This window comes from Typopeltis vanoorti, chromosome 1 (assembly GCF_054136105.1).
Source record: "Typopeltis vanoorti isolate ZY-2024b chromosome 1, IOZ_Tvanoo_1.0, whole genome shotgun sequence".
Taxonomy (NCBI): Eukaryota; Metazoa; Arthropoda; class Arachnida; order Uropygi; family Thelyphonidae; genus Typopeltis; species Typopeltis vanoorti.
Window position 1 is genome coordinate 150803699 of NC_143549.1, and position 14061 is coordinate 150817759.

Consider the following 14061-nt stretch of genomic DNA (forward strand, 5'->3'; position numbering starts at 1 on the left):
AGGGCTGTGCGCCTGATTTTGTCAGTTCCTGGACTGCTGTTTCGTTTTAGTTGTGATAGCATCCATCTTTCAGTTCCAATTTGGATACGGGAGGAAAGCACATGGTTTGTTGTTGACTTTGGATTAATAGTTTTGTGTTGGGCCTAATGAAGAAAGTATATTTTTTGAGTTGTATGATGTTCTTTGTGAAGACGTAGTTAAATGATTCTGCGAGTTCCTTCTGGTTCTACTCCTGAACCGAAGTTTTTGAGGATAAAATCTTGTAGAGAGGTTTTCATTTTTCGGGTTAATAGTTCATTAACCCGAAAAAATATTGGCACTAGATTGCACGCATTTCTGAAAGTAGTAGTGTCTTTTTTTTTGCACTCCTAATTTTAGTTTTCAGTTGAGTTCTTGTGTTTTTTTTTATGATGTTTGTAGGTGAATGTTTACTCGATTTTTTACTCTCTTCCATAGAATGCCATTTATTGCAATACTGTTGTTTTCTGTTTCTTGAATATTTTGATGCCTTTCTGTATATTTATGTAAACTGGAATTTGAGGTTGGCATATAAAGTTACTGTATCATTTATATTAAATAGTCTGTTCCAGTTTGCGTTTTTTATAAGGTTATCAGCGATATTTTTACTATGATAGTAGAGTGCAGTTTATCTGGTGGGGTTTTGCAGTGTATGGGGGATGTAAAGGTGATACTGAAGAATGAAGTTGTGATAACGTAGTGGTCAGCGAACTTGTAAGTGTTGATTGGAGCCCATATGTTGTGGTCTATGCATGATGGTACTAGCAAATGGTTGAGTATTTCTTCTCTTGTTGGGGTGTTTATGGTCGCATTTATGTTGTACTGGATTAATACGTCAAGATATGTGTTAGTGGTTGAGAAAGCATGGTAAAATGTATCTGGGGACCTGTATATTGTGTTTATTCTGTATTTGTGGCTGTGCCTATCGTTTGTCGTGATTTTCAATAGTAATGTTTCTGCTTGTTCGAAAGGGATTATGGTTTTGGTCACACTGTGAATTTACAAATGCAATAATGCCCCATCTTCTTTTCCTGGTCTACACGAGGCATAAAACTGGTAATTGTTAACATTATACTCAGACACTTCTGTCTCATATATAGAAACTTCAGCCAAGATTAGAACATCGATCTAATCTTGTCATGACGTTACTGAGCAGTGTTAACAGTGTTAGCCAGTATTTCTTTATGGTTATTTATGTCGGTATGTGGTATGCTGAGTTCAGAATTTGTATACAAATTGTCCATCCAATTATGTAAAGATTCGAAAACAATACAGGTAACATTTCCTACTGATTATGTTCGGCGGAAATTTACTTAGCAGAAATTTCCGCCTTAGATTGTAGTTAAGATTGCCTATTACTGAGGACTGACATTGTTGGCTCTGCCTTCTTGCTGGCAGTTGAAATGCGACCTCTCAAATATTCATATATTACATAGTAATATTGTTGCATTATTACATTTTACATAATAATATTCATATATTACATAATAATATTATTCAATTACATTTAGTAATTTTATTTTAATATTAATTAATTACGCTTGATACAATAAATATTTAATTTTTTGTTAATTTTAAATAAAATGTATAAAAGACTAAGAATTTTATTTAAATAACTAAGCACTTTTGAGTATGTCGCGCATACTCAAATTCGTGTGTGTGTGTGTGTGTGTGTGTGTGTGTGTGTGTGTGTGTGTGTGTGTGTGTGTGTGTGTGTGTGTAACTTATGCATGGGATAATGTACAGAAATGATATATTCATTAAAATGAGGACGGTACTAATTGTAGCAGTGAAAGAATGATGAGGCAGAATAATTCCACTGACATCGAAGCTAGAGTTAGCTTTTCTGAAGATAATAATAAAAATATGAATTAATTCTAATTTGCGATACAAATTATGATTTTAAGAATTATTATTTGATAAATTTGGAATATTTCGGAAATAAAATTTTACTTTTTTGACCATTATATGATAGCTTGGGTGCTTTGTGTAGCTCTGTGGAAATGGATGAATCAGCTCCTCCTACTCCCTTTGAAGAATAAAAGGCGTTAGAGGATTCGTGTTTTATTTTTAATACTTAAGAGCCACTGCAGTTACATAATCATTAATACTCCTCCCTCTATAAATATCAGTAAGTATTAATATAAGATTAATTAATTTCGAACAAAAATAGAAAGAGAATTAAATACTGGATTGAAAACTGCGCAGATGAACCCTCCCGTTTTGTTTGTAAATAGTTGGTAGATGTGCGGGACCATCATATGTACAGGGCGGACAAAGCCGCTGTAAATAGAAATGTGCCGTTGTTGTTAACTGCATGTAACACAAGCCACAAAGATTGCATTAAAACTGTGAATAACTATCCTGTTAGCATAATGATAACGATATGTTCAATATTAATGGCAGTTCAATGCTGGGCTAGGTTGTAATATCAGAGTAACGGAAGAAAGATTATACTGAAATTTTTATTTCTTATCTATTAAGATTTATTTAGTGTTAATAATTTGAACTACTGTGAATGTTGCACGATATATATGAGTGCCCGAGCGTTTTTAGAAACAAACATATAAACAAAAATACGAGCATAGAAACAAACAAATAAACAAGTAAACCAGCACTGCAAAACTGTCATTAGTGAATCAAATCGTCTTTCATTATTATTAGTTTAATGCTATTTTATTTTATACATCACCTTACTTCTAAAATGCTTTTCATTAGTCAACAAGTAAAGCGAATACTATGGTTATATTTATCTTGTATGTGTTTGCTTTTAAGGGAATATCACGAGTTCTACAAACAAATATATTTTAGAGATTTATTAATTATCTTTAATAAACTCCAATCTAATTACTAAAGTTATTTATAAAATTAACGGTGTATTAACAAGAAGTGTTCCTAGAAGATATGAGAGGATTTTGATATTTTGAAATTAGTCATTAATTAAAGATAACTGTGCTTTCCCCAAATCAAATGCCTGTCTTCAAACCACAATGTGAGTTAGCTGGTCTTATACGGAGCTGACTGGAATTTTCTTCCAGAAAAATTTGGCTTCTCATCGTAAAAATAGGTAAAGAAATAGGTAAGTAGGCCAAGAAGGACAACATACTCAATTGAGAGACATACTGGCCTCATAGCCTTCATGCTTGGATCGTAATTCACAACTAACAACAATCAAAAGCTCAAAACTTCAAAGCCTTAATTAGAAAAATCCATGAACTTTCTATGACTTTTGAATTAGAAAATTCAAAATTCAAAAATCCAGTAGCTCAGTTGATATGGACGAAGCGCTTTCATCGGAAAGACCTGGGTTCGATTCCCGTCCATGATGAGGAACTTCTATCTGTTTTCTTTCGACTAAAAGTGAGTTAGCCAGTCTCATAAGGTTGTAGGTTTTTTTACCCCAAAACTCGGGTTTTTCGTCCTGCAGAACATGCAACCCCCGCCCCCCGTGAACACACACGCACATGGATTTAGAGTCAAAAACATACTTCAAATCCCTCACTGGAGGGCTCAATCGGTCCTAAGAGATGAGGAAAATTGGGAGGATTCCTACAACATAGAAATTCATGGAAACTGATACAGAATATTCATTAGTATAAAACGTTTTTTTCACGTAACTAGATATCGTGATGCTGAGTTTTAAGTTTAGAAAGGTGAGGTTATATCAGCTTTGTGTTCTCACTAAATATGACTAATTTAGTATAATATTAACCCTTTAACGTACCGATTAAAAATCAGAAAGCGGTCGTTTTTCTGCCAATTTTTTGGGCGAGGGTAATTTGCTGGATCAAATTCATCATTATTTGAAAAATAATGATGAATTTGTGCAAACGAAATAGCCGATACACGCCGTTGGCAACTTTTCTCGGCTGAAAGGAAATAGGCACAAGATTGTCTAGCGTATATATTCGGTTGTATTTATATGTGAAACCAAAATTCAAAATCAATTTTGATGCAATAAACAAAAGACGTGTCATAGACGTCTTTGTATGTTAAGGGGTTAACTTAGCATAAAGGCATAGTCATTTAATTTCAAATTATTGTTATTACTCACGACTTGGGGGGGGGGTAAAAAGCTAAAACGGGTTTACTAGTGATTTTTGTAATGAGTTTGTAGTGACTTTCGAATATTTACATTGAAGGCCTGAAATGTGTTAAGTGTGACATGTGTTAAGGACTTTCAATGGTGTATGAAATTGTATGGGCTTTCGATCCCTATTTGTCATACTCCTTTTCACAATTTTTTGTAGTATCAGGTTTTAGAGATTCTTACGACAATATATTTAATCATAGGTATAATAACCATTTATAAATAAAAAAAAGACGTTGTTCAATAAGGACCTTGTAGTTCAAATACATAAAGTTATTTAACCGGTGCGTGATTCATTACGTTATTGTTATTTCTTTATTATTTTTGAGAACTAATCCTTGAGGATGCATTAGAAGCCTTAAGAACTGTTCTATAAGAATGCATCAGACTTGAGAAATCAGAATATTTTTTATATATATAAAAATCTTTTAAATTAGAAAGATCATTTGCGAATAACACCATGAAAAATGTGTAGCCCTTTTCGATGATCAAATACGATGTTAAAGGATTCGAAATCTGTTTTGTTTAGGATAGATAAAATGAAGCATTCCCCAGTGATTATTTGGGACACTTGAAAGACTTCTGCTGATTTAAACTTATTCGTTTTAACCCGATATTAGATTCTGTTGTCAGAAAAACATCTTTTGAGTCTACTTACTGTTTTCATAGTTGCTATGAAACATTCTGAGAGCTTACTTCTCAGAGTAATAAACAAAACTATTTACCAATTAAAATGTTTTTAAAGTCTTGCTTGGATATTGTTGCATCGAACAGCAAGACCAAGAATACGAAAAGAAAAAAAAAAAGAAAAGAAATAAAAATAGAAAAATCCATGTACCGTGTGTGCATTGTAACACACACACACACACACACACACACACACACACACACACACACACGCACGCAAATATCTATTTGAAATATTATTAAGGAAGAGATTAAATATCATAATAGAGGGAATGATAAGGATTACCAACAACTACAGAGAACGAAATAGTGTACAGATGTGTGAAAACTGCATGTTGATAGTTCTTCTAGTATCCGATGATTCTATGTGTTGACAGGTCGTCTAAAATCGCATGATTCCATATCTGCCTGTATTATTTCACTGAGAAGAGAAACCCTATCGACAGTATTTCTCCACACTCCTGCCTTTTGCAGTTGTAGAAGGACTACTTATTTTAAGTCAACAATATTTCAAAATTTTGTTTCAATTGTCTTCAACATGTAACCCTTATGGAAACGAATTATTTTACTAGACTTTAAAAAAATTTTGCTGCTTCTGATGCTTACCATGCATCAGCAGGAGTACAATATATTTATATTTCTTCTCATGTCGCGTGCGTGTAGCACATGGAAAGTTAAAAAAAGAATTACATAAGAAATCTAGCTTGTGCCTAGAGCGTACACACACACATCTGAAAAGTTATTCTTGAGCGGGACTAATGACATCATGCATTCAAAGGGGTGTAAAACACAATATCCAGAGATATTATATTTTATATATCAAAAATCGTTGGGAAATGACTATGAAATATTGAAAAATAACACTACACAGTTTATTTACTATCCCCTTCCAGAATTATTATTATTATTATTATTTTAGTTTTACCAAAAAAAGTCTGAGAGACCCCATTCTTGCAGTAAGCAAGAAAACAAGGCCGACAACATCGATCCTAACTGACAAGAAACTCCCAATACCAATCTATATATCTGAAAACTGGACTCCATGCTTCAAACATATTTTATACCTAGCAAGGAAGACAAAAACAGAGAAAAACTACAAGTTCCTGTGGACTAATAATTCACAGATATTTATGAGAAAGAATGAAAACACTCGAGCTTATATAATTGCATCCAACCTACACAGCCTACCAATATTAAACACTAACTCTTCACATCCTTAAGAACAAGATTAGAAATCACTTAAAAACTATATAATGATCTCAAATATAGGTGAACATATCCAGTCAGGCAATATAAACTTCAAGATCTTTGACTCTTTGAAGAAATGGTCAGACAATATTTCCACCAAAACCGACTTCCCTATCATACACACAAACATAAGAAGTATAACAAACACTGGCTTACATTGATAACACTGTTCAACTACACCTTGGGAAACATAGATGCACTAATACTGACTGAAGTTGCAATAAACTACACAGAAAGTTACTCATACAACATGAATAATTACCAAACCTACAACTTATGTAGACCAAACAAAAGAGGAAGTGGCATCGTGGCATTTAATAAAGAAAAATAAAATGTGTCTGAAAAACAAACTCATTTCAAACATGCGGAAACACTAATTTTGGAAATCACAAACAGTGACAAACATAGTATCAAATACACAATAAACATAATATATAGACCGCCAGATAATAATCCACTCAGCTTTCTCATGAGTTAGAAGCATGGCCAAGCGACATCGAACCCCGTACAACACATACTATAGGCTCATCCTAATAGGAGCCATTAATATAAATACTCTTGACCACTCTTCTTCAATCACCAACTCATACCTTGATATACTAAGTCATTACAGCATAAACCCTACCATTAACTCTCCAACAAGAGAAGAAATACTCAACATTTCACTAACACAATCATGCATTGATCATATCAACATACGGGCTGCCATTCATACATATACATCATCAGTAATTAATGTCAAAATTGCCAATCACTACTTAGTCTCAACTTCGTTTTATTACGTTACCTACTCCCCTCTCACCACCACAAAAGTCAACAAAACTCGATCATATTAAAGAACATTGTCGACAAGCTTGTAAAAAACACAGACTGGAATTGCCTACTTAAAATAAAAGATCCTGTAACAATATATGAGAATTTCGAACTAAACTTCACGGAAATATACAAAAAAGCAACAAAGCCTACACAAATGAGGCGACAAACAGACAATAATCAAAGGATACATGGCAATATACTAAATATTATTACTGTAAAAGAAAATCTATGGAAAAAACTAAAAAAGCCACCCAGCAACACACGTTTACAAACATTATACAAAAACATAAGACATCAACTAATTGATGTCAGCAAAAATTTGTAGGGCAAAAACACACTACTACTCCAAATATTCATAAAATATAACGACAACATGAAGCAAATTTCGCACATTTATTACCGATAATGAACATGAACGTTTTCAATGACCTTCAAACCTCCAGTTTTCCCTGATGACGTTTAGAGAATATAATTTGTAAATGCACTTATCTAATGATGGAATTTTAATCTTTAGTTAAAATCAAATCTGTTAATTTGGGAAATATTAAAAAAAAAAAAACATTTAGCAGTAAGCAGAATATAAATTACTTAACTCCACTTCATCTCAGTTATCAAAAATAGTGTTGTTGTAACACTTTTCCCAAATGCAACGTCTTTTTCCTGTCATTATACTGTTCACATCGGAATTCACAGCTATCTCCAGTTAGCATTCAATAAAAAACTTGTAAAAATAAATCATAGTACAATCCTGAACAGCAAAGACTAATATAAAAATGTTGTAGATTAGCAAGTCAGAGTACGTTCAGTAACAGCGCACACGCCACCCATATTATCGTTAAATGAAAGAAAATAAATATATTCCCGTAATTTTCAGATGTCTTCATTTATCTGAAATACATAGCAAGTTTACGATGCTTTTATTTTGACTGTCGTTTAAGTTTACCATAGAAATAGTAGTTTGTCGTGGACTTTAATTTTCCCCGTTTTTTTTTCCATTTGCTGACCTCCAAATTGTCAAAATTAAGTGACAGAAAGTCGATTTATTTGTTTCAACGGGCGAAGTCATCGTTAATGCAAGCAATGTCCTAAATATCAGCTGCGAATCGGGACACAAGAAACAATGATGAATTAATCTATAAAACTGGAACAAACAAATGCATGCTTCGTCTAGTATTTTACATTGGAATGGATTAACAGAGATATAAAGAAGTAGATTAACAGAGATATAAAGAAGTAGATTAACAGAGATTTAAAGAAGTAGATTAACAGACAACAGATTTACACACAGTTTCGATGGTAGTGATTTTAAAGTATCAATTACAGTTTATGTTGCCTGATTTATTTGTTTATGCTTTAGCGTATCCACTCTCCAGGCTGCGGTTCCGAATCCCTTTCCGACCATAGATGTTTGTAATTATTTTTAGGTCGGAGACGAATTTCATCGGCTGGTGTGAGACCATCGCTCCAATTAATGGAAGCCTGAACTGAAGTGGCGAGAAAAAAATATGTCTGGTCTCCAGAACAGTGATCCCAGATTATGTAAAAAAATCGAATGAATGCATAAAAAGTAAATTAAAAAATTATTTAAGGAGTTTTTTTAGCACGTCATGGTGTTGATTTTCTATACTTTTTCAATCTATCGTGGATGGGAAACACATAAAAAATAAATAAATAAAAGCAACACAAGCAAAACTGATGTCAGTAGTACACTGAATCAGCATCAATGTCACGCTGTCAGTAATCTTTCACTCTTAAATTAGTATTTTTTTCTCTCCAGTATCTGATATCGCGTTTTTTGTTTCCCTAACAGTTTATATTTTGCTACAATATGCCAAACACATCCCAAAAGTAATGGTCTTTACATGTGAGTGAATCCAATTATAATAAGTTCTTATTGCATAAACTACCCATCAGGCAAAAATATTTCTATTCTGTCAATTTATCTGAGAGAGAGAGAGAGAGAGAGAGAGAGAGAGAGAGAGAGAGAGAGAGAGAGAGAGAGAGAGAAAGTATCTGAGTTATTATTGAGGAAGAAAGAAAAAGAAAATTCTACCATTCGACCAAAATATATAATATATATACTGCAAGAAATATATAAGAAAGCTACAAAGAACTTCCGAATTTTCTCAAAAACAGCCAGATTCTTTCTATAACAGAAAACATAATCCTTGTGTTAGCGCACACAAAACATAATTCTGGATATACACAGAAAGGATATTTTATGGAAACAATTAAAGCGTTATTCAAATAACGCAGGTAATAATTCAAAAACCTAATAATTCAAATAACACAAATAATTCAAATCACAAGGAATTGCCTTGCAACGCAAATAAGAAATGAAAAAGAAACTACTACAGAGACAAATTAACCTCCGTACAAAATGATGAGAAACAAACCTGGCATCTGATCAGTGAGATGCTAAGCTGTTCTCCCAATACCACTGACTCTGAAACCATAAATAAAAAATAGCTTCACGAAAGATACAATCGTTCCAACAAATAGGAAATTACTTTAACCAATACTTTGTAACCTCCATACATGAACAACAGAGAAAGATCCCTCAACTCACAAAATGCGATCCTCCACTCAGACCAGAAGCAAAACAGTCATCAAGGTTCCAAACCAGAAGCGAAGCAGAACTATTCCCTGTAATCCATCAAACCAAACCAAACACCAAAGAATCGAAGGTATCAGATAAAGATATTAAGCAACACGCAGCTAGCCTTTGCTGCGTGTTGCTTAATCTCTTTCTGGATCTTTCTAAAGTTAATAAATTAATTCTTTAAAACTGGATAAATACCCAGCATATTAAAGATTGCCATATCGCACCTATATACAAACATGGAAAAAGAAATTTCATCAATAATTACAGACCAATAGTAACACTACCAATTATCAATCAAATTATGGAGCATATTTTGCTTAGGAAAAGTGTAAATGTAAGAGAACTTTCATGTTATCATATGAAACACAGTACGGTTTTCAGAAAAATAAGGGAAAAACATCTCTCTTGACGATTTCACAGACGTAATTAATAACGCCTTAGATAAAAACAAAATTGTCATGGTGTAGTCTTTATCGATTTTACTAAAAGCATTTGACACACTCATACATCATATCTTATTAGAAAAGCTGAGACATGTTGGAATAGAAAACAAATTACCTTCAAAACAAAAAGAAATCACAAGCATCGGTTCAATTCGTAGTAGAGAGTTACCAATGACTTGTAGAGTGCCACAGGGAGCTGTTCACCTCAATTCTATTCAACATCTATATGTATGACATTAATTAGCTATCTCTCAAAGATGAGATCTTTCCAATATGCAGGTAAACCAGTCGACAATAAACATATAACCATCCAACATCCTTACAGAACAGTAAAACCACCACCATCACTCAGGTTGAAACAATACAATGCCTTGGAATTTACCTTGATGTAGATTTGAACTAGAATAGCTACAGAAGTCATCTACAAAACAAACACTGGATAATAGCTAGTGAACTCTACATATTACAAGGCATAATTTCTACACGCATAAAATCACTATTATACAAAACACTATGTGAAAACATACTAAGATACGCTATAAAAACGTACGCGTTTTGGGCACACTACAAACCATATAGATTAATATCATTTACAGTACAAAATGATAAAGCTGATCTTTTGAGAACAAAGAGCGATACTGGCTTTTTACACACCTTAGAGACTGAATGAGAAGTAGTGTATTAGTTCAGGCTTTTCAGTTCAGTAACGCGTTATGATATTTCTAATTGCATGTGTGTGTGTGTGTGTGTGTGTGTGTGTGTATAAGAGAGAAAACATAACATGACCTTCATCAGAGCATGATCGTATCATAAGTATTGTATTATATCTTTTATCAAATAAGATTGCAAAACAATGCTCATTAAAGATACTTATTAAATGATGATACCTAGCACGGATGTGTACTTGCATACGTATCGTAATTCATTTTGAATAGTACCGAGATGAACGCAGATTTTTTTTTATTTTTTAGATTTAAATGCAAAATATGTACCGCCTTAGATAAAAACAAAATTGATACATTTATCCACATTTAAAGAGAAGCCAGTTTCTTTTCACTGGAAAATAGTTATTTGCACACAAACTAGTAATAAAGCTTTGTTAGCGGAGTCTGTGCATTCACATTCATTGATAGTTGCATCTTTCGACAATGATGTCGTCTCCTGAATAAATGCTCATCGTTTGTTCTTCTAGTTCATGCAGCGAACCATTAAGTAATTAATCTTTTCTCCTTTTCCAATTCGAAACAGCTGACCGTTGCTAATATATTCGATTCACTAGTGACGACAAATGATACTATCGCTATTAACAACGTAACAATATAGAAATTCGATCTTATGTTTCTTGATTTATGACTATTATTAATAAATGAAGTTTGAAAAGGCATGGGTTATTGATGTGGTTAATATCACCCCGTTAATGTCCAGCAGTGTCTGATAAACAGGACTGAATGGGTAATTATTTTTGCCGGCGATAACGCTCCACACTAATTTTAGCTTCTTTGTTCTTTACACATTTTCACATACGGTGACAAATCTTCCATGTCTTAACTGATTAAGTTAGAACTCTTGGAGCGCCTTGGAGTTTTGAAAATGAAGCTTCTTAAAATATTTCTTAGATCATATGCTCTTAGTAAGTGTGTGTGTGTGTGTGTGTGTGTGTGTGTGAGAGAGAGAGAGAGAGAGAGAGAGAGAGAGAATTTCGTATAATGATTTTAGCACTGTTATGTATAACCTATACTCTATTACAGAAGATAAACAACGATAGCCTTAGGGCTCATAATTGTTAAGTTTTGCATTATTATGTTTTACATATTCATGATGAATGGTATTATATACTGTAGATTGAAATTTTATTTTGTAGAAATACAAAAGAAGGGTCGATAGAATTAGCTGAAAAATTAAAACTAAATCTTTTAAAAGTATAATGCTTTGTTCTTTCTCAAGAATAAGCATTTTCAGAATTCTCCGGAAGATATCTGTGTACGAATTTATAGAAATTGTTCTTCTAAGAATATCTTTTTAGGGTGCTGTAAGCATCTCAATTTTTTTTTCTTACGGAAATATTTCATCAACTTCTATAAGCTTTTATTGAATATAATCATCAGCTTTCATAATTTGTTTGTTTAAATATACAGTAGAACATCAGTATGATTCAATATCTTCATCCAAATACGCTTTGAAAAGCTTATATTAATGTCACGAAGTAGCAGAACAACGTATATGCAGTTCAGTCTTAGAAAGGAGAGGTATATAAATCAAAATATTCATGATGCTTAATTAACAACATTGACAAAATATTAGTTGCATTTCATAAATGAAAAAAATTAACAAAAATAAATCGCATTTCATAAATTAAAAATTAACAAAAATAAATTAACAAAACTAAATTAACTAAATTAACAAAATTAACAAAATAAATTAACAAAACTAAATTAACAAAATTAACAAAATAAAAGTTACATAGCATAACAAATTACTAATTTCAGTAATCTCCAAGGCTACAAAATGTTTGATTTTTATTATAATTTTCCAATTAAGGCTAAATTAACAGTTCTCAGGCAAAAATATCATGCATTTTTTATTCCTAAAACTGAATTGACTTTTCATATACAAATATCCTAATAACATATCATTGTTACTGCGAGTCTAGAACATGTCCTAATGATCTTTTTTAATTACGGCATTAATCAGCCTATCAAACCATTAATGATGCAAAAGATTCAACTCTATAAGCAGTTTTGTTCGGTTACATTTAGTTCATTAATGGTACCACCAAGCACCCTTCTACGATATAATTTTCATGTTCTTGATAAATGGAAGGATTGAATGTGAAATAAAGATAGAGGTGAGGACTGATTTTTTAACTAGTTGTGAAAGGAGTGTATACGTTTGGAATTTTGGAGTGTATGAAAATAGCATCGCAGTTGATCACCTGTAATTTCTTAAACACCTTTCTCAAAAAAGTGGAATTATCGATTCCTAACTCTGTAAAGCTGCTATTTTTTTCATATTTATTGCATAAAGATAACAGTTTGTGTAAAGCATGCTTAATTTACGTGACACGTGGTTGTTGCTGTACGATTAGAGTAAATTGCTTCATACACATATTATGCAATTTGTCAATGTTGTAGATTAAATTGCTTCTTCTGACTTGAAGGGCGTAAATTTTCAGTATGATTCGATCCAGATTTTTTTAATGGCTGACATCACTTGAAAAGTAGATTTTTTTTTTAATATTTTAATTTCCACGTTACATATATATGAAACACTTCACAAACAATCGAAATATTGATTACCTCATTAAATAAAAGTAACCTGACAAACTTGATTTATTTTTGCATAATAATAAGAAAAATTGCCCTCTAAGAATTGCCTCTAAGAATTGCTATTTGGCTGAGATATTTAGCATCGTTAAGAAAGCTCAGTTAGTGAGCGTTATTAATTTATGTCAGTCATTATGTGCACCACCTCCGTTTGGGATTTCTTTTCTTTTTTTTTTTTTTTTTATGGAATGTAAAACTTGAGTTTTCAATAGAATATCCCGTTTCGTATGACTAAGATCATTGTTCATATGTATAAACTTTATTATAGAAATATAAAAATGATAACTTATAACTTATATTGACTTATCCGTGTGTGTGTGTGTGTGTGAAGGCAATGGATTTAATAAATAGAGAGTGAAGAAATCGGTAGGTGTTGTGCTGAGGAATGTTTTAACAAAGGGGATGAATCGTATTTATACGTTTCATTGATTTATTGATCAATGAGCCCCAATTTGTTTCTAAATAAATATTCGTTGCTTTTGTAAGCCGCAGTAATCTGTCGACGGATTCTTAATAATTTGAGGAAATGTTGAGAAAAATAATGGTTTATGTTTGTTTTTTTTTCTCCGAATCAGCGGACTTAAATCGCCCTCCTATCATTTCGCAAGTTATTGATAATTGATATTAATGGCTTTAGGGGTGAAGCAAGATGCTTTTCATATTCCCCGCTATCTGTTAGGGATACAGTGAGGGAAAAATTTTATGAGCAGTTTGCTCGACCTGAATGGGCATGGAGATTATGTATCGCTACAGGAAATTAAAATGGCTTTTGGTCTTTTATGTTTAAATATATCCGTTGTCTCGTAGGCTACAGCTTGCTGAACCAGATCA

General features: G+C 32.6%; 1 protein-coding gene across 1 annotated transcript in view; it reads left to right on the top strand.

The window, feature by feature from the left end:
* The first annotated feature begins 1157 nt into the window (after positions 1 to 1157).
* Positions 1158 to 14061, top strand: part of LOC150110541 (uncharacterized) — a 79119-nt gene continuing 66215 nt past the window's right edge. The window contains exon 1 of the mRNA XM_090400714.1: positions 1158 to 1218. Coding sequence (XP_090256840.1) covers positions 1158 to 1218 — 61 coding nt within the window. The remainder of the gene's footprint in view (positions 1219 to 14061) is intronic.